The sequence below is a fragment of the Macrobrachium nipponense genome, chromosome 24, assembly GCF_015104395.2.
Source record: "Macrobrachium nipponense isolate FS-2020 chromosome 24, ASM1510439v2, whole genome shotgun sequence".
Lineage (NCBI taxonomy): Eukaryota > Metazoa > Arthropoda > Malacostraca > Decapoda > Palaemonidae > Macrobrachium > Macrobrachium nipponense.
Genome location: NC_061091.1, coordinates 77,094,738 through 77,117,393, shown reverse-complemented (window position 1 = coordinate 77,117,393; position 22,656 = coordinate 77,094,738). Strand labels below are relative to the sequence as shown.

Sequence of the window (22,656 nt, the reverse complement as noted above, 5' to 3'; positions counted from 1 at the left end):
TCCTTTTTCTCATTATCTTCATTCTGTCCTACTGTAAGGAACACTGTATTTCGAACACAAGCTTATGAACTTTCGCTCTCGAATAGAATCTGCTTCTTTCAAATGTACTACCCTATTATAGTTGCACTTTGTTGCGCCATAGTTGGGAAATTATGTTCAAAATTATTTTAAATATTTCACAGCAAAAGTTTCATGAAATGAGTTTTCCCCATTTGATTGTACATAATACAGTGAGTTTTAGGGTATTTAGGGTATTGCCATGAATAAATTTTTTGCTCCGATGTTTCATGTAAATCTCAGTACTACATCAATTATGTGTAATTATAAATAGCCAGGGCTTCATACTTCTTCCAAAATGTTTTAACTGCTGCATAGCCTATGAATAGAGGTTAAAATGGAAAGTGTGTTTAATTTGAATAAATCAAGATTCAAGGCTCCATTTGTCCACATTTAGTTTCAGTTAAAGGGAAAAAGAAAGAGTACTGAGTTATATATTCTATTTATTAATGATAGATATTCACAAGCTCTGTGTTACTAAGTTCGTCGATGTTGATAATGAGATAAGCTGACCGACCCTTCTTGCACAGATGGGGCTGCAGCTGCCGCTGAAAGAATCAACTTGGACTGGCCAGAGAGGAACCACAATTGGAGGAGATCAGAGAACCACTACTGTGACATTTTTGAAAGGAAGTCAAACTACCTCATTGACCTTTGGGAAGGACCGTTCAAACAACCCCCCTTCCTCAGCGAGTGTGGCTGTGAAGGTTCACCAGTGCCCCATGTGTTCGTACTTCTCTTCTACGAAAACTAACTTTAACAACCACTTGCGCACTCATACGGGAGAGAGACCGTTTAAGTGCACCTACTGTCCTTTCCGTGCCAGCCAGAAAGGAAGCCTGCAAACCCATGTTCGCACTCACACCGGAGAGAAACCTTATGCCTGCGAGCAGTGCTCCTATCGGTCAACCCAGATGATCCATCTTAGAAATCACATGAGGACTCACCACGGATGGACAGGTGATACGAGAAGACCCATGGAGCCGCCATCGTAATGTTTTAAATGTCTTGGTGCATGGTGTTGATATTTTGCCCTACAGTAGTACTGGAAAATGTTCCACAGGGCCTTCCTCATGGTTTGTAAGTGTTCAAAGCAATGTGATTTTCATTTTAGAAATTTAGTAGTGCTATCCAAATATAAGAATTCAGAGAGACTTTTGTGTTCTTTCCCTTCAAGCATGTCGCTGCAAGGTGCCATTGTTAGCCTAGGGCTCATTCACTCTTGCGTTTTTGTGTAGTACATGCATTTGTACGTACTGTACTGTAATATATATATTATTAACTAATATAAATGGACAAATTACATAGTGTGACAAAAGATCAGCATCAAATTTTAATGATTATAAAAAAAATACACTATTCCTACAGTTTGTGGTTAAAGATATATATATATATATATATATATATATATATATATATATATATATATATATATACTATATACATATACCATATATATACATATACTATACATACACACACACACACACACATATATATATATATATATATATATATATATATATATATATATATATATATATATATATATATATATATAATTTATATATACACTACATTTATTTAGTGGTTGCACGTAAAGTATCTTTTATTGCCTATCTCTTTGGCTGGATGGAAACTCCAGGCTCACTGATGTAACATTGAAAGGAGTACACCTCTGTTACGTAAACCTCTTCAAGACGACTTTTCTTTTAAAACTTCATCGAGTTGCAGTTGTGCCCATTTTACTAGTGGAATAGTCTCTTATTATTTACGCGATGTCCAGTAGATTATACTCATATATTTATACTTCCTGTGTGTATTATAAAATGAGACATTCACAAAATTTTACTTCCAATTATGATAATCTTCACAAAGTACCTCTCACTCTGTGTCATGCTGACTGTACTGCTGGACCTCCTGTTATTAACGTTTAAATGATCCCAGGCAACAGTGTACGTACTGTATTTTAGGCTTTCCCTCACAGTCATTTGAGTAAAGTAGCACTGGTTAAGTCCATTACCTGAATGAGCAGTAAGTGATGAAAGCCAATCTTCATTGACACCTCATCACCTTTGACCATTGTGGGGCTGGCAGTTCACAGGGCATTGTCTCTAGGCTTCATATATTATTGCCTAAGTTTGTTATCAGCTCATTTGACCATCATGCAACTTGGTATGTAGTGTAGTATTACTATACTGTCTTGGAATTGTGCTGATAGTAATGAAGTAAAATGGTTCCATTTGCAAACTACCCCTTAAAGATTATTAGTAAATCATCTTGTAAACTAAATAGGATTCGACAGCATGGGGACTGTGGGCAGTTTAGTTAGCTGAACTACTCTTCTGCCATCTGTTTGCTAGTGTCGTCTTCCCCTACTTGTACTCGTGCAAACAATTCGGTGTCTTCGTAGGCTTGTAGTATAATGGTTGATGTTTACTTACAGATTTCCAAGTACACATCGCAAAAAATTGTGACGTTATGCGTCCCAACATAACCTTATTATTATTATCATTAATAAAGTTTAACTCGGTGGTCTGGGTAAACGTTTCTTGATAATAATGATGATGATATGCTGGAAAGTTCAAGAAAGTAATGGCAGCAACAAAACCTGTACTGTACGTATAGAGTAAAGTAAGCTATATTTCTTGAGGATTATTTTAAATAGTTTTCTATCTGAAATTTTTTTACAAGTTATAAACAGCTGTGTTTTGGGATTATATCTTTATTTTTATTTTTGTACTTTTAATATCTTAGCTTAGTTTTGCCTCCCGTGTCTTAAAGTGTGTTACTTAGTCACCTGGTGTGATTATCCACAGGTGATGGTTGAGCTTGGCATCTCGAGCAGTTTACGTAGGGGAGGTAGAGAAGAAAGGTTAGGTAGAGATGGAGGCTATTCAGCTTCATTTGCCTCCTCCTCCTCCTCCTCTTCCTTGGAGAAGGGATTCACAACCGGCAGTGTGAAGTTACACTCCTGTACGTACTGTTCTTACACTACCCCTGTGACAACGCATTTGAAGGACCACTTGCGAACGCACACTGGAGAAAAGCCTTTCTCCTGTTCGGTTTGCCCATATCAAGCCACAACCAAAAGTAACCTCACAAAGCATCTCCGTATTCATGCAGGACCAGAGCCTCTCCAATGCCCCTTCTGTTCTTTTTGTAGTAATAAGAAAATTACTATGGATAAGCATATGTATATTCACGCTGGACAAGGACACCTAAATGGATGAAGTGTTCACTGTGATGTGAAGGAATTGACAAACTTCAACTGAGCATAGTTGAAACCTTTTCAATCCCCTCACGTAGGTGAGAAATGTCAAGTGTCAGGTTTGTGAATACTCTACTGTGCCATAAGGTTTTATATGATAAATCTTAGTCATGTTTGAAGACCAGGAACTTGAAGTGAATATTTGTAGAAATGGAAAATTTCTTTTATTGTAGACTTTGTTTAAATAAAGAAATGAATGAGTATACTGTATTTTTTATTTTATGAATTGCCTGGCTTGAACAGTAATAGATTTGTTTAACAATGCCAGTCCCAAATGAACATTTCATTATTTGAAGTCTACTGTTATAGGCTATTTTATAGTAAAAGATTTAATTTACGTACAAAACTGAAAGCCCTCCAGGAATAAAATTGAGAAATTAGGAAGAGTAGTGTTGAATTCCATTTCAACTCTTTAAGTTAGTTTAATGTTAATGAGACGGGGTTTTCTTTTCTGGTCAGACCAATCATCATTCAATAACAGGTTAGTGAGTATTTACTCATAAATAAAATATGAGAGACACTAAAAGGATAAACAGTGTAGATTGTATTGTGGGTTGTGGAGGGGGGGGTTAAACTGGTCACAAGCACACGTACCATTTCTTAAACTCAGGTGATTGTACCTGTTTATTGCATGGAAGTTATGAAGTAAAATTAACGAAGAATTGCAATTTTTTAAAATTTTTGCGTTCATGTCATTCATCATTAAAATAATGCCATATAACACAGTCCCGGTTAATAAGGGGCGTTTGGTTATTTGCTGAGCGTAGTTAACCAAAAATCGTCGTTAACTGAGTGAATGGCATTTTCAACGCCAAAATTGCCTATGGTCCGCTTAATGGCACTGTTAAGCAGGTTATCTGTGCTGATAAACAGCTTGCCAGTTCCGAAAATCTGCTTTAATGTCGTCGGTAGCCAAGTGCCGTCAAACCGAAATGCTGTTAACCAGGGACTCTTTATATGTACTTGTTTTAGCATAACCAGGTAATATCATATAAGGTACATACTGTAGTGGGGCTTTGAACTTTCAAATTATTTTTAGAGATTAAAGAATTAAAGAATATTCAACAGATTTGTTTTTCATTTCAGTTGTAAAATCTCTCTCTCTCTCTCTCTCTCTCTCTCTCTCTCTCTCTCTCTCTCTCTCTCTCTCTCTCTCTCTCTCTCCTCTCTATCTAACTCTCTGCTCTCTCTCTATATCAGAAGCCATGATCAGCCATGTCAATTTGAAAGCATTGACGACCATTCTTATTACGATGCCAGTTTTTTGTAGAAATTCACCTTCAGTCATAATTTTTTTTTTTTTCTCGATAGATTAGAGCCAGATGCTTGCTTGCATGAGTGTGAGGTAATTATAGAATTTTGGGAACGAGAAAAAATTGGGTGGAGAATATTATATATAGGCCAGTTTTTGTATCGTCATCATCACAGTGTCCATCTTTTTAAGAGCTTGTGTGACTAATATGTACAGGGTGGGAATAACAATGTGTAACTCGTGGGAGAATTCCAGTTTTGAATAATGACGTAATAACATAATTATGTTGACATTTTTGTAATGCTATCAAGTGTGAATATCTGTTATCTATCCTACCAGATTTTCTACTAGTAAGTCAATGATAAAAACTCTGAGAGTAAGAGATGCCATCGTCAACAGGTGGTGACGAGCGACGTGTCTGAAGGCAGTGGACAAAGGTCATCTTGGAGCAGGAACCAAGGGACAAGAGGACCCACCACTGCGAATCCTACAACAAACGTTGTCGGTAGCGGTGGTGCCAAGCTGTATCAGTGTTCCTATTGCTCCTACTCCACTTACGTGAGCACAAACCTTCACAGCCATGTACGGACTCACACAGGAGAGAAACCCTATCCGTGTTCTCAGTGTTCTTACAGGGCTACGACCAGATGCAACTTGAAGAGACACTACCTCGTCCATGCGACAGAGAAGCCCCAATCCCAAGGTTCATACCCTAGTAGCATGAAAACTCCGTATGAATCTCACATGTCAATGCCCACCTATGTGAACTGTTTTGACTGCTCATTCTGTCACTTCCAAGCAAGCAGTCATAATATGCTGATGGCACATGTAGCCAGTGCTCACCATCACAAGTGATATACTTAGGTACCTGAGATTTTTTTAAAACTTGTATAAAGTGAAGGTACTAAATGAGTTTTAGCTGATTTGCAGTTATTGTAGGTGCTTTTGTAATTGGCATAACTAGTGCTGTGATTTGTACTGTTGAGATATAGAAAGATTTGTTTTATTGTATAGTATTGTTAAGGTGTTTTAATACTCTGCATCGTTACTCCGAAAAGTCTAGAGACAGGTACTGAGAGGTTTCTCGTATATGGGAAGGGAGATGCGTTGGATAGTTTGTCAGGTGAATGAAGTTTGATTTACACCTTTGTCATTAGTGCTTGATAAAACCATACGCCAGCATTAGTTTGACTCCATATTCTCTATAAGTGAAAATACAAATGTCCCAGTGTATGTATATTAGGTACTTCACCTGAAGTTGGGAAAGTAAGTTTGTCATATCTATTGGAATGAAAGGAAAAGTGCTTCAAAGATCTTGAGATACTGAGAGGTCTTGCATTATAAGTTCTTTTGGCAGTAGTAACATTTTTATGATTATGACCAAGCATTATTGTATATATTATATACGTATATTACAGTTTTAAGATTGCCCCTAACTCATTTATACTTTGAATGTCCTTGTAAAATAAGATTCAAGGTTTGTTTATATTAAAAGGTTGAATAGAAAAGTTGTTTCCTTATGAAATACTGAACACTAGTATCACTCATAAAAGAAAAAGTGAAAGATCAGTCTGGAACAATGGTTTTTCCTATTCGGTAGTTTATAAATATATTAAATTGAAATTATTGCCATATTTTCAAAACTAATTTTGAATTTTATATTGACTCAGTTGATTGGGCTTGAAGTTTTCATTTATACATTGTCAATGTTACAAGCTGTTTACTTTAGCCAAATATTTAGTCAGTGGTCACATCTGTAATATACATTCACAAAAGTGCAGAAGGACTTTCATTATGTTTTGCATTTGTTCCATCCTGGTTTTGTCGGGCTTATTTTAAGTCAGAAAATGAGCTCCCCCCTGAGATTATGAGTAACTTAAATGTCTGTAGTGCACCTCTTAGTAACGCTCAGTAAACCATAAGATATAAAAACCCACATTATGCAATTTATACCAATATGGTCAGCTGTAAAGATTTGTGAAGACATGCTGCCACAATTTTGTACTCTTCATCGACTGTAATTGCTTTAAAGCCTTCAAAAGTTCTTCTCAAGTCTCTTTGTTTAACAGATTGAAGTTGTCATTCCACAAATCATATGAAGCAGTTTTAAATGTTGAAATATTATTTTACACCAAAAGTTAACACACAAGTGCATTCATTTTAAAACAGCCTTCTTTTTAGTTTGGATATGGTGCCTCTCTCTCCAGGATGTCTCAGTGTGTACTATTAGCCACCAGTTTCTTAAAATGAGAAACTCCTAGCGGTTCATTGTTGGTTTTGATTGTATCCTTGCCACCTGCTTTTTACCATATGCTATGGCTGTTGTTCTTTTCAATGAATTTTTTTCTTGGATTATATGCAGATGTGATGTACTTGTCCTGCGGGTTGTCAATTGAAGTTAAGGTATTCAAACCCTGTAACCTGTTTTTTCAAATTGTACAGCAGTATTTTTTCCCTTATTGGTTTGGTGCACTTCTCTGCTGAGTTCTGGTTTCTGATGAATCTGTTGCTGTTGTTGTCTTATGTCTGGCAGTTCTCTGCTGCTGCTGCCACGGCTGCCCACCCTAATTTTGGCAATTTCGTTGCCTCCTGTGATGTTACTTCAGCTTTGCACTGTTTGCACAATGTTTTTCCTACCTGTCTGTGACCTTCCTTGTTTGAAACGCCGCTTCTTTATTATATCTGGTTACTAAGCAGTGTTGGTTTTGTCAGTGCTGCTTGATATGTTCCTGACCCCCACTTCTGTTTTTTACAGTTATGGTCACAGTCAACATCCAAGGGTTTGGCTGTCTTGTGTTCTCATTTTTTCAGTGTCATCTTCTGAAGTGCTGCCACAGTCCTTTTGCTGTTTGTGTGTGTTTGCTTTGCAGCCTTCATGTTTGTTGCCATGACAGTGGGTAGTCATCTGTTTATCAAGCCTTTTTGACCCACTTCTAAGGCCTAGGGTCTAGTTTTGTTCCCACCGTCGTCATAGCTTTCCACCTTCATAGTACCTACACCCTACATTCTCACTTGTGCTTCTAGAAACTTGTGTGGAAACGGTGCTTGTTCATCTGAGCATTAAGACCGATGACAGTGCTAGTAAAGCAGCTAGTAAGACATTCTCTCTCTCTCTCTCTCTCTCTCTCTCTCTCTCTCTCTCTCTCTCTCTCTCTCTCTCTCTCTCTCTCTCTCTCTCTCTCTCTCTCTCTCTCTCTAAGTAGGAAGGCCAAAAATTTATGGAAATTAAAGTTGTTTGATATTCTAAATGAAAATATTCAAATAAAATTTACTCTGCAGATGCAAAGTGCTTTTCATGTGATAGATCATTTCGCATTGTCTGTATGTAGTGCTTTAGAAAAGTCCCAACGCCGCTCTTACCATTGAGAAACATTGAGTGGTGTAAATTGGAAAATGGTATGGCATAAGAAGTTGGGTGGTTGTTATTATGTTTTCTATGTATACTAGTATGTAAGTGCTTACTGTTTGTATTGTATGAATTTATGTATTAATCCTTAGAGAAAATAACATGAACAAAACATTGGATTACTGAAGTGAGTCTTACACCTGCTTATCTCTTAGCCCTGGTATGATCCCTTAGTTTTGTCCTTCTATGATCAGACTATCCAGCTAGTGTAACCTATTGCTTTTATGTTTAAGCCATTGTGACAAAGTAGGCTGGGTAAAGTACACAATTATACAAAAAAAATAGTTATTAATAATAAAAAAGTTTTTGATCGATGCCTTTTGTTGTGTTAGAGGCAACGACAGGCTTCATTATAAAGGATGCTGGATTCTAGATTCTAGGAGAGGGAAAAAGGCATGTTTTGTTTTTCACATTAGGGATTTGAGCAGTTTGAAACTTCATGTGGTAATTAGATGTTATTAAGGATAATAGGAATTTCCTTTAATCTATAGTCAAATGTTTGTTGCTGTATGCAAGATGTCTGTTGATGATGATATGAAATATTTTCCGATTTGTCCTTAAAAATTGGTTGCTGCTGTTTAGTGATGTCTCTCTTGATAAGTGAATGTGTTTTTTTGTTGATTATAATGTCATTCACTGTGTAAGGGATGCTGTCCTATTTTCAGTTTGTCTTCTTAATCCCACATTTTGGCTTCACAGCATTTTTTGAACGATTCCACAAGAGTTTGCATCTGGAAATTTAGTGTTCATTGTTTGGTTATCTATTTGCTACTTTGTTTTTACTTATTTTTTATATACTACTTTTATTTATGACTTCATTTAACAATTTTTAAAAATTTTGTGACATGTACTATTGTGTATAAGTATTTAATGTTAAGGCTTATTGTGGACTTTTCAAGTTCATGAAAGTTAAAGGATACCATTGCCAACAGGTGTCCCAGACAGAGGTGAGGGATGTTGAGCTACTCAGTTCTCTCTGGCGAGGATGTTATGGAGGCCGAGGAGGACCTGCAGCCTCTAATCTTACCGCACCTGCATCTTCTCCCAAGGGTACAAGTAACGTGATGGGGGTTGCCAAGAAGCACCAATGCCCCGTGTGTCCGTACAATACTTACGTTAGCACGAACCTCCAAAGTCACATGCGGACGCACACCGGAGAGAAGCCTTACCCGTGCCCACAGTGCTCGTACAGAGCCACCACAAAATCCAACTTGAAAAAGCATCTCCGCATTCACGACGGAGAGAAATCCTTTATGTGCGATCGCTGTTCCTATAGTTGTGGTGATATGCGTCAGATGAAGAAACACATGGAGACACACACTGAAAGAACCGTTTTCAAATGTTCCTTCTGTCCGTATGAAACCGAATGCCAAGCCACTTTTCTGAATCACTTGGTCTCTTTTCATCAAGGCTGATTACTACGTAGTAGTACTTTGTATCTGTTCTGCAAATAAAGAATTGATGGAATTTTAGTGTGTTTTGTAACTTCAAAAGTAATTATCAGCATAAATATGATGATTATTTGATCATTTCTATTTATTAAAGCTGAATTTTAGATCAGTTAATAAGTATCATTACAGATCTGGTCCAGGAACAATTATTCTGATGACACTTAATAGTTCTTAGTGCAGAAACAAGACAGCTGAAGAGCTTTTGAAAAAGTAAGATAATTTTAGAATGCCAAGACTTTTTGATATAACTATTTGTATTGCTGGGTAGTTGTTGAATATGCCACATTGTATGAAATCATTAGCAAATTACATAAAAGATTAAATCTTTAATTGTTTTGTGGTTTTCTTCATTTTAAGTAAGCCCCTTACTGAAGTAATTGTACCCAATTACGTAAAGGGTATTTGTTGAATAACCCTCAGACCAAATCCCCGAATGCAAAATATGTGATACACCACTCGTCCTTAAATGCTTTGAAAATAATCATTTTTATTTTAGCCAGTAAAATGTTTCATTTGTAGTTTTTTTAGATGTACCATATTATCAAGAAAGAGCCCAATAGGCCTGCCTTATGGAAGTTAAGAATACTAACTCAGTTTGATGGTTACACCTCCCAGTAATAGGCATGGTAATATGGTGTCCCAATAAATTACAGTAGGCAATCAACAGATGCTTTGGGCATCTTGACTTTCCATGAGCAATGATAAGACCCTACTATATAGCCTACACTTGGAGATTTAATATTTTCCATAGTTAACAGTCTAACTGCATGGTGAACTGTGCTTAACATATACCTTCCCCTTCTGTTGGTAGCCAACTACCAATATCCACCTTGTTTTAAGATAAACAGCCCAGCTCCAGTTCACGCTGAAAGTAAATCCCCATACATAAAGACCGAAGGTTTGTATGTTAGGAAAAATACAAATTACTTGAAATAATTTGTAATTTTAAAGATATGTATCCACAAAATGCATTGATTTGAAAGAGGTAGGTCTAGCAAAAACATATAGGTAGCAATGAATGGGATAAATAACATCTGATGTTGTAAGGGTTATCAGCAAACAATTACAAAAAAAGGAAAGCATGAAGATTGGTAAGAAGTTGAATTTCCTTAGTTTACGTGTAAAAACCAGTAGTCTTGAAATCAGGATTGACTTCAAATTTTTGCGTAGCTTAATATTCATTATTAAAGGAAATAATTGTGAGATTAAGTTTTATATGTTTTAGCAGCACCATTTTCAAGTCTTGGTTTTTCTTATCTAGCTACCAAGTTTACATGCAGGTTTATTTTGCGACATCAGAAGTATGTCTTAATCATATTACAATAGACTTCATTCTTTTGAAAATAATTCGCTTATTTCATGTCTATGCAATGTACAAACCATTGCTTCAAAAATTTCTGTTTGTTGGTCTTGGACTAGTTAGGTCAGTACAGTTCCCAAATTCAAAGTGCCTTTCTGGTGGTAGTTAACTATGAGTTCATTATCCTTAAAGTGGGTACGTACTACTCTCTTCTTCCCACTAGTGGAATGTACTGTAGTATTTTTTTGCAGCTTGTGTGACAAATAAATACTTTTGCTGTCCCTATTTTCTCACTGTCCCTTTGTTTTCATTTGTCTCATGAGGGATTTGCTTCTAGTATTGTAACTTTGTGCAAGTCCTTATCCAAAAGGCTTTATCACAGAATGGCAGGTTTCCTTGAGGCTTGTGATATGTCATTTCTGCAGTCAGTACTACAGGGGAGGGGAAAGGAAATTCCTTCCTAAAGGGCCCCATACACTGAACGATTGTATGAACGAATGTCTGAACGATTGTCATTATCGACACACACACACACACACACACTACTATTCAGACACTATGAACAATCTCCGCACCGATTTCAGTCTAAATCAAGATTTTGTGTCGGGAAAATGTGGCATCATCTCTCTAGAAGAGACGTGTGTGATAGCTTTAGATCGGCAGGCAAACACATACATTAAATGACCTGTGTATAACAGACATAAGTTGGAAGCCAGCAACCTGGTCGTGTCAAATTCCCGCTGAGATCATTCAGACACGAAACTCCGCCCACTTTTACATTCAGAGAAGCCCATACACAATGTTTTTGAGAATGATACAGACAGTCATTCAGACAATCGTTCAGTGTATGGGGCCCTGAAGCCTTGGCTTTGAAATCCAAGGGTTGTACAAACTTCTTCCTATCTTAAAAGGTTGTTCACTCTTAGGTATGGGAGAAGCATCGTTCAGCATTCTTTGGCCAACATCAAATAAATGTGGAGAGGTGAAACTGAGTTCTTGTCCATGCCATTATACTTTGAAATTTAGACATTGTATTGTATATTCCAGATGTGTCCTATTTTATAAATTTGTATTACCAATGGGGTAGAAGTTTCATTAGACCAGTTCTAGTTCTTTTCATATAGTAGGACATACCTTGAAGGTTTCTTTTTTTTTTATTTTTGCATTCAAACTTCCCGAATAGTCATAGCTTCCCGTAGTTGTTTATTGCAAACTGTTATAGCATCTTATGATTGTAAGTCTTGTTATCTGTTTTCCAATATGGTAAAAGTACATAGGATACATGGGTTGCAGTTTTAGAAAGAGGTTAGATCAGTTTCCAAGTGCTGGGCTTTATGCCAAAATCACGTATTCCATCCAAGTGTTTTGTCTACTGTATGTAGTATAATATAGTTGATTTTTGTGGAAAGGTAATTCATGTTTGTGTCATATTGCTAATGAAAGAAATAAGTCAGTTGGGCATCGTCCCCTACAGGTGGGGCTTGTTGAGGAGAGTGATGATGGGAGGACCACATCTGCCCGAGGCTCAGTCACCATAGCGGGAACTGGAGCAGCAGGTCTACTAAAGACTGTTAGCAGCGGAGGTGGCAGTAATATCAAAATACACCGGTGCACCTACTGCCCGTATGCCACAAACGTCAGCGGCAACTTGAGAAACCACTTGCGAACGCACACAGGCGAGAAACCTTTCTCTTGTGATTACTGCAGCTTCAGAACGACACAAAGGAGAAATCTGACCACTCACATTAGAACCCACACTGGCGAAAAGCCATATGCTTGCACCATTTGTCCTTATAGGTCAGCTTGGAAAGGCAACTTGAATGCCCATCTTTTGACTCATCGCTCTATGGAGGAGTTTCCGTTTACCACCAATAAGCGTAGTGATGGTGGTGGTCCCTCTTCTTCCTCCTCCTCCTCTTCTAAAAATTTGTCGTCATAATGAGGAATTTTTTAGAGCAGTTTTCCTCCCTACTTAGGCTGGGTATAGAATTTATTGCTTCTGTAGTGAGCTAAATTTTAAAATTTACTTAGATCTTCAGTGACCATCAGGAACACCATCATAATTAGATAAAACAATTTTTAGCAGATTTGTAAAGCAACCTGTAAATATTCGTTCATGGAATGTATGTCGCTGTTCTTTTTATCTTGAATTACAAATGAAATTTAAGTATAATTGTATTGTGGAAGAGTAATTATTTTGTATATATACTGTATAAGATAAATTTGATAATATGGAAAAGTGTCAAGTCGTATGCACAGGAGGTAGGTTGCTTTTAGGTAGCTAGTTTTTTAGTGTATGGAATCTGGAAAACTCAGACTTTTATCATATTTGTTAGAGTGAAATCAGACAAATGATTGTATTTTATAACTCAATGTTTTGTGTGACAGTTCATATGCCATTTTTCATTGACTTAAGATTGTGTAAGCTTTTAAATACCCATAGTCTGCACATTTCATTTTCTTAAGACAGATCACGTATCGGGTCATACCGCTCTGTAAGGTACGTCAGTGTAATTTTGTAGGTGTTTTATGTATTCAGACAGAAATTTTTGAGAGAGAGCAACTTTCCCAGTGGTGTGAATGTGTATTGGAAAACATTGTTTGCAATGTTAAACTAAATCAGCCTGTGCCGTTAATGATGATACACATTTGAAATTAGTAGTACCTGTCAGAATCTGATGAGGGAGGAGTATTGCATACTTTGTAAGGCTATATTATATGTTCTTGACCTTGTAATCAGTTGATATTCCTGTCATCCTGTTAGAGGATTATCGTATTAGGAAAACAGTCATTCAAGATTTTAGATACCTTGTAGTAAAGCTCCTTGTGCATGCATGATCCTTGGTAAGATTATGCCGAGTAAAAAACTATACAGTCTTCCCACGGAATTCATTAGGGATGCATACCACACCCTCCCTCGAATACTGAAACTCCCTCTAAAAATGCTTATAGCTGCCTGCATTTTAATAGTTTAAACACCAAAGAGCAGAGCCTCACTAAAACATTTAGTCATGAAAATATGAAAATACAGCAATTACGATATGAAAAAATCCATGAAAAGTGAATTTTCCGCAAATAATGTTGATATGTATTCCACAGAAAAATCCGCAAATGCTGAATTTTAAATAAGCGGTGTTCAACTGTATATTGGTATTTTTAGCAGTTCTTTAAAAAAAAAAAAAAAAAACTGTTATTAGTGTGTATTCTTTGAATGCCAATATGGCCATTTGTTGAGAATCTATTCAATTGTAAAGTTGATTGTTATGCTGCGGTCCCATTCTTTTCCTTACATTACTGCAAATTATATTGGTTATTATTTGTGTCCAGGGGTAGATGGAAGTCAGTTATTGAATTAATGAACATACATATCTTGACAACATATGTACTGCTATAAGAATAAAACTCCAGTGAGTAGCTGAAGAATTAGTGGCCACGCTAGACATGAGAATTCATGGGCAAACACTGAACTGTCATTGCTCTTGCATACCTTATTTTATATATTTTAAGCTATTGTTTTTCAAGAGTTTGTTATTGAACTGTGGATGGTTAAATACTGGTACTTTTCAGTCAATTTTTTGGGGAGCCAATTACAAGTTTTTTCGTCCATAATTTGTCTAATTAGTATGTACTTTTAAGTAGTACATTACTTTTGGTCAGGGATACTGTATTTTGTTGTATTTGATTATTTTTGTTTTATGTTACATCTTTTTTCCAAAAGAAATACTTTCCCTCTTGGTTGAGTCTGCCTTTTTCATGGTATCTGAGACTATCATGCCCTTTTTTTATGGCCTCTCATCTACAGAGGAAATTTCTATTTTTATATAGAAAAGATTGTCCTCTTTTACCAGTTTACAGTTTAGATGATTCAGTTTTCAGTTACCATTTGGTGTTACAACAAATTCTTCACCAAAGAATACATTCATTTTTCTTTTATATTCAGCATATTCAATTGAGGTTTGCATTTGTTCTCATGTAATGCATTGTCATTGGAGTCTTCATATTTAGTGTTAATCTTCTTTGGTTGCCACTCGTCTATTCATATGTAGGAACGTTGTATGATGTAGGGACCTTATGACTCATAAGGTTTTCAGGCTGTAAAAAGGAGTTTTTTTTTTTTTTTTTTTTTTTTTTTCTATTATTTGACTCATCGACCTAAAGCCTATAATGTTGGTGATTGTAAGACTTATTGAGTTTAGAACGAGTCATACAGTTCTTTAGCCAGAGCAAGCACACTATTGCAAAGTATGTATGCTTCTGTTGAATTGTTTTCAGTGCCCATTGTAAGCGTTGAAGTTGGGGGTACTGTAGTACTGCTTTTGCGTATTGCCTATTCTGTAGAAGAGGTATTAGTTACCTGTACTATGTTTGAATTAAATACAAACTTTCAAAGGAGTGTTATGTTGTATTGTCAGGTGTCCAGTTGGTAGGCTAATTTAGGTTACATGTTGAGCAGATTCCCAGTCAGAACAGATATAGATTTTTTGGTTATCTCCTCAGGTGTTTCAGGAAGTTGACTTTAGGCACCGATGTCCCCACTGCTCTTATTTGGCAGCAAGTGCCAGCAACTTGGCATGCCACATCCGAACACACACTGGTGAGAAGCCCTTTGAGTGTGATAAATGTGCGTATCGGTCAGCCTACAAAGAGAACCTGATGAGACATTATCGTACCCACACGGGAGAAAAACCGTTTGCTTGTCCGTACTGCCCGTTTCGGTCATCACAGAAGGGGAGCCTTCAGGGCCATGTTTTGTCTCGGCACAAAGCAAAGCTTTCGAATTAAAATAGTGGTGAAGAGTTCTTCCTTATAAGAAAAATTCTTTGAAAATGTATGATGCAGAGTGTGATTCTTACAGTTTAGAGTTACAGTAATAGCATGAAGAAAAAGAACAGGGCACTGTAGTAAAATATATGTAACCTTTTGGTTTGTCATTGTCTAAGGTACGCTGTGTTAAATAGCCATTACTATTGGGAAATGTGAAAGCCCATAGAGGAACTAACAATTGTGGGTTTTATAATTCTTGAGTGAAGATAATAAAGTTTCAATACATTCCTTTTGATGTAGTTTATTAACAAACTTTTGCTAGATATTTTTTTTCCTCAATTTTTTCAGTCATTGTTTATACTGTACAATTATAGAGTGCTCTATGATTGTGTAAACATTGTCAATGACTAACCATATATTCTGCAAGATTTCATCAATTTAGATTGATTGTTTATCATATCACTAGCATAAGCATTAGTTACTGATCACAAGCATAAGCATTAGTTACTGTGGTGTTCAACCATCATCAGGTTTGATAATGATTCCAGGCTGAAGAGAATTAGTTATTGTTTTCCTAGTTAATTTTTTCATGGAATGATGTAACCGTGATCTTTGATAATGAGAGCTGAAACTCCTGCATATCTCTGTGGCTTTTGGATCTTTGGAGGCATTTTTATTTCTGAGAACGATGGTGTGAATATGGTCCTAATTCATAGTTCTTGGTTGCCAAAAAGATGCACCCTTTCATGTTTTGAAATATGACATCTGCTGTACTGTTTGCTGCCGGCAATTTAGTTTAGTTCTGCCATCTGTTAAAGAATTATCACCCAGAGACATCTCAACACCTTTGAAACCCTCAGTGGTGATTGGGTGGACCTGATTTATGTCTGGCCTCGACACATCTGCTCCTCACTGGCTGTAGTTGCGATGCGCGATCAATTTCTTTGATTGCTTGCGGTGAAGTAACTAATGTTATGATATTTATTCTGGTGTCATTATGAAGCTCAATACTCATAGTTTTATGTTAATGTAGAAAAAGAAATGTCAGCTTGCTAAATTAACCATGACAAAATTACACTGGAAAAGAAATATATGTTTAATTTAACAAAACAGCTGTATCAGACATATACAATGCCATAAGAGACTATTATAAATAAATGTCCTATACAATGACAAGTTTTTCTGAAGATAGAACCCATATGAATGAATTCAATAGGTTTTTTGATTGCGGAAGGTTAAGTAATCAGCAATACCTTCTAAATAGTCTGTCCACTGCTTCCTGAGCAGATCTGACTTATTCCAGAAGTTTTGACACATTCCATATTTTTATGATGAATCTCTCTTTTCGACTTACATGTCGGCACATCTTATCTAACTCAGCAGTTGGATTTTTGATAACATATCGTAAGGCAACGAAAAGGGTAATGGACGCCCCTCAGTGGCATGATCGGTATGGTCTTGGCCTGCCACCTCAGTGGTCGTGAGTTCGATTCTCAGCCATTCCATTGAGGGGTGAGAGGTGTGTATTTCTGGTGATAGAAGTTCACTTCCAACTTGGTTCGGAAGTCACATAAAGCCGTTGGTCCCGTTGCTGAATAACCACTGGCTCCGTGCAATGTAAAAGCACCATACAAACAAACAAAAAAAAGGTTACTGGTACAGTAGTGATAGACGTGTCATTCTGCCTTTGCTTATGAAGCCAAACTTACTAATTCTGTGACCTGTATGTATGTTGTTGGATTGTCACCTGTGCAGAAAGGTGTGTTTTGTGATTGAAAAAAAATGAATAGTGTCAGTAACCTCTGGTGTTGCAGTGCCATGTTACATTATCGGAAATCAATTGTATCACAGGTATAACTGTTGTAGCAGAATCTAATTTGTAAAATTTGCTGTTCATCCAACATTAGAAACCCCTTCCATTAATTAAATCATATTTGTACATTCACTGTTGACCTAGAACTTCATTGTGCTCCATTGCTCTTCGTACGAAGTTGTTACAGTTTGCTTTTTAAATTTCTCTATGAAATAGGACTGTTGAACCTTCAGAGTACAGTTCAGAATAGGTTACAGGAAAAAGGGATCAACTCAGTATTCTAATTATCGTTAAATAGTGTAAACAAACCACCCAGTCAAATTTTCAGTGTTAGATGTGGTAGCCATGAGGGTGATGTCTGTAACTTTGGTTAAAAAAGGGGCGTAGGAAAATTTGTGGTTGGGTACGTTCGTGGAACGAGGGTAAAGGGAGTGGGTAAAAAGAAGAAGACCTTACGCAAGAAAAATACTCACTAGACCCAGTGCTGAAAACTTAGCTGATGAAAGGTCCAGCAGTTAGCAGACAGCTCTCTTCATCTGTATGCAGTAGGGTCTAATGATCTTCATATTTAGTGTTAATCATCTGATGGGTCTTAAATGTAGTAGGATGATCTATTAAAGACATTAAAGTTTTCTTTCTTTGGCTACATTAGTCAGGGAGATGACTTTTAGGCTACATTTTTTTTTGTCAGTGTTAAAAGAAAGTGGTTAAACTTAGTTTTGTTTTGTATTATTTTGAGGTGTAATTAAATCACACAAATTACTAACACCAGGGGTTCATTCAGTACCATAATTGAGTGTGTACAAGCAAATAGGAAGCATCTGTACTTGATTTTAAGTGAACTGAGTTATGCTAATACTTCTAGGACTATGTACGTATATGCTTTTCAAGTTCAAGTATAGGAGGAGTTGGGCAAGTTTTAGGTTAGTTAGTTTTTTGGTAGTAGATCATCTTCAATAAATAACAGACAGTTGCTCACAAGATAAATGTCTAAAATGGAGTGTAGCCTTAGTTTCGTTTTAGTGTGGTCTGTTGAGTAAGAGGAGCTTTCTCTGCAGGTGGGCCAGCATGGCATTGGCGTTAGGCTGCTGCTGGGTTCATCTCTCACCTCCGCCACCCCTGTCAGACCATCAAGCAAAGGCTCTTCGTCTTCGTCATCACCTTCAGGAGTGCCGAGTGACCCTAGGAAGTCTTACCCTTGTCCTCACTGCCCCTATCTTGCAGCAACGTCCACCAATTTGGTTAATCACATTCGCACACATACAGGGGAGAAGCCCTTTCATTGCAACCAGTGTGCCTATAGGTCTGCCACCAAAGAGAACCTGAAAAAGCATTATCGCATCCACACAGGAGAAAAGCCATTTGCCTGTCCGCTCTGCCCCTACCGTTCTGCTCAGAAAGGAAGCCTTCAGAGTCACATTTGGACTCACCACAAAAATAAGATCTAAATAACAAGAAGCTTTACCATGTTTACTTTGCTCTGTAGACAGAAAAGTTTTTGTATTTAAATAAATTTGACTTTGAAATAAAACACTATTTATAGACTTTTATAGACTAAAAGAATTGCTACGATGAGTAGTATGACAGGCCAAGATGACAGCTGGATAACCTTATTCAAGGTGTAAGTTTGTTACTTTCAAAATAGAGATTGAGCATCACTCATGAAGTTTGAACAGGTCACAGTTGTAACTGTCATTAGTTTAGATTTTGTTGATAATGTAAAGAGTGGGTTAAGTGAGGATGGCAATTTATAGGCTACGTGTATATTTTGCTCCCAACTAATAGTGTTCGATACGTACTGTATCGGCATACGTACATTCATTTATACATTTGCTAAAGTGTGTACTAATTGAATTGAAATACTTTTAGACTGGCTGTTACTCTGTTCATATCTTTATTTTTTACAGTTTTTAGATACACGTAATGCCATTACTTACTATAGATCTAGACTAATGAACTGTATTCATTAGTGATTTTGATATGCCAGTTATCACAAAGTTTGTAAATACTAAAATATAACCTTGTTTTAGTGATAATCTGCAACAGTATTAAATTTGTGTAGTAATTTTCCAACAAAATGTTATCAGTTTTGTTGTGTTTGTGCTGAATTTTTTAAAATTCAAAGAAAATACTTGAAAGCCTTAACCGATGTTTGGTTCTGCCTGTATTCCTTGTGGGTGACATTGCATGTGTTCAGTCCATTATAGTCCTTAAAAAACTCCTTATGTATATGGAAGCAATTTGAGTATTTGAACAATAGTAATTACTACTTGGCAATTTGAGCAGTAAGGTTAAACTTTTGCTTAATAAGTAACATTGCCAATGGTGTTACAAAGTTACTACCAGTCATGTGTTTCAAAGTCCTCTGATGAATCACACTTCCATTTGGATCATCACAGCCCCATGAATCATATGTAATACTGTACCATTATTCTTATGGATGCTGGAGATCTGTGTTACTATGATATACTGCATTTGTCTTGGTCAAGACTTGGAAGCTTCAAATGCACATGCTTAGTTCTGTTTATGGTTCAGCATTCATGTCCCTCGCTTTTTTCTTATGGGGTCACCAGAAGAAACAATTTTCAAAAAAATTAAGAATGTCATGGCTCCAACAGGTAACTGCAAGGGTTTCCTCCGAAGATTAAAGCTGTAGGTGCTTGAAGTGAGTGCTTAGTACGCTCTCCTCATCCTCCTGCCATTAACCCCTTAAGATTCTAAGGGCATCCCAAAACTCTTCTGTAGCAGTTTACAAGCCTGACAGCTCATGGGCATAGCAGATTTTAATTTTATTGTTCACCAGACGTTTAAGTGTACGCAAAAATAGGAAAGAAGAAAGTTAGAATCTCATGGGGTAACATTTGCAAATTATATCGTCTGAATCTCAAAAAGCAAAGTAAAGTCTGCAGTTTCTTCCATTCTTTGTTTTTTTGCAGATTTTTCGATGAGACATAACTTGGAACATTTAGCCGTGTTCTTATCAGGGTCAGTTGACGTGGCAAGTCACGTTATGGGTAGGATAAAGGTGTGCTCTCTCATCACAAAAGCATAATTTCAAAGTGGACAATTTAGTGATGGAAATGGTTATGGTAAGCTTTTATTATATGAAGTTATTTATTTTTTATACAAATCCAGTACGCAATCATAGAATTCCATGTACTGTGGCCTCATGTAAGTTTCCAGAATCAAAATGGGAATGAAGCAATTGTTTCATATGCAGGACTGCAGAGGCACAATCAGGCTTCTGAAACTTGACTGATAGAGATTGTGTGACCAGGATTTCCACATCAAAAAAGAAGGCATAGTTATAGTAGTATTGACAAAATTGCATGAAAGAACTTGTTTTACATCACAAGAACATTTTTTTTTTTTTTTTAAGTACTAGTGTTTAATTAGTATTTTGGATTTTTCTTGTGGCCATTACTTAGTTTGTGAGCCAAAATCTTTCATGTGGTTTGGTTCTTTAAGAAACCAGTGATGTAATATTTTAAGGAAATAAAACACGGATATATTTTTTGAGTTTTATTCTTCATGTTGGCAAAATTAATGGGATATGTTTTCTTTTAATGGGGATATTATGTTTTCTTTTAATGGGCACTCTTCCTTCAGCAGTTTTGAGGGTTTTTTCATTGCTGTGTAATGCTGAAAAAAATTGTGAAAGCAAGCAAAGGGAAATTTGCAGCCATTCAGTTCCCCCCAGAGGCGGCCAAAGCACAAACTGCTTGGACCTTAATCTTGGCATAGTCCACAACAGTCCAGTTTAATTAATGTCTTGTGTTGTGCAAGACACACATACAGGCAGTCCCCGGGTTACGACGGGGTTCTGTTCTTGAGAGGCGTTGTCAACTGGAACATCGTAAAAAATCCTAAGAAAACTTTACTTTTAATGCCTTGGGCGCATTAAAAACTATATAAACTGCCTTTTTATTGCATTTTTCATTAAAAAAGTCTTCAAATATTTATTATTTTGCATTTTTGGAGTCATATTTCTTCTGCGAGATCAGTGTTGTAGGCGGCATAGCCCTGGAATATGCGTTGTAACCCAGGAAATAATTTCTGATTAATATAATTGAAAAGCGTTGCAACCTTGGAGCGTCGTAAGCCGAACCCGTCGTAACCCGGGGACTGCCTTATACATATGTAAATACAGGTGGTCTCCAGTTATTGGCAGGAGTTCCGTTCCTGGCCAGGTGCCATAAAGCGAAAATCGCCATTAAGCGAAGCATGAAAGTCTAAGGGAGTAAAACATACTTATGGCGCCGATAAACGCTTATCAGCGCCATTAGTATGTTTTACTCTCATAGACTTTCATGCTTCGCTTAATGGAGATTTTTGCTTTATGGCACCCCAGATAACCGCTGTGGCGCGCCATAGCGGATGGTTGGCTTATGGCGCTGATAACCGAATGTAGCGCCATAAGTAACCATATTTTTAATTTTTTTTTTGAAATCGCCATAAAACCGAAGAACCATAGAGTGAAGCAGTCGATAACCGGGGACCACCTGTATATACGTACAGGCAGTCCCCGGGTTACGACGGGGGTTCCGTTCTTGAGACGCGTCGTAAGACGAAAATCGTCGTAAGCCGGAACATTGTCAAAAATCCTAAGAAAACCTTACTTTTAATGCTTTAGGTGCATTCAAAACTATGTAAACTGCATTCTTATTGCATTTTTCATTGAAAAAACCTTTAAATATTGATTATTTTGCATTTTTGGTGTTTCATCTGCCAGATCAGCGTTTGTAGGCGTCGTAACTTCTGGAACATGCGTCGTAACCCTGGAAATAATTTCTGATGAATATAATTGAAAAGCGTCGTAACCTTGGAACTTCGTAAGCCGAGACCGTCGTAACCTGGGGATTGCCTGTATATGTATACAGCAATGGTTGACTAATCATATACGTACTGTCTTAAAAAGTTGTGGGAATGAGTTTGGGGTTGCCATCTGGCCTTTTTGCAAGTGAGCACTTGAAAGGTAGTCAACAGACTTATATTACAGAGAAATGGAAACTAAAAGCCAGCAGTTTCAGGCAGACATTGGCATTCCTACATGAAATGTGTCAATTTTGTCTTTTTATTTATTGGTAGTAGTCTTATTAAGCTAGTTTTGAAGAGGTTCCTGTATTGGATACAGTAATCATTTTAGTGCAAAAGATACGGGCTTCTCTTCAGACAATTTTACATGTGTAAGCTTTTACCAAAAGTGTGTAAATTACAAGGATTTCCTTCCATTTACACAAAGAAGTACAAATAGTTACACAAATTATTTTATAATTAATTTAAAATGTATTGTGAGCCATCCATTTATGATAATGAATTGTTTTATGAAATCATGTAAAATC

The 22,656-nt window shown here is 36.8% G+C and overlaps 1 protein-coding gene across 37 annotated transcripts in view; it reads left to right on the top strand.

Annotated features, from left to right (window-relative positions):
- LOC135205817 (zinc finger and BTB domain-containing protein 7C-like) overlaps positions 1-22,656 on the top strand; it is a 220,728-nt gene that overhangs the window by 83,895 nt on the left and 114,177 nt on the right. The window contains exon 6 of one of the 37 annotated variants that reach the window (XM_064236993.1): positions 18,373-20,826. The exons of 31 other annotated variants lie outside the window; for them this stretch is intronic. In XM_064236993.1, the coding sequence (XP_064093063.1) occupies positions 18,373-18,762 (390 nt within the window). In that variant the 3' untranslated portion in view covers positions 18,763-20,826. Of the gene's footprint in view, positions 1-587; positions 1,212-2,876; positions 3,470-8,918; positions 9,768-12,211; positions 14,642-15,234; positions 16,672-18,372; positions 20,827-22,656 lie in introns of those variants that run through there. 5 more of the 37 variants (XM_064237018.1, XM_064236979.1, XM_064236975.1 and 2 more) reach the window with 5 other exon arrangements.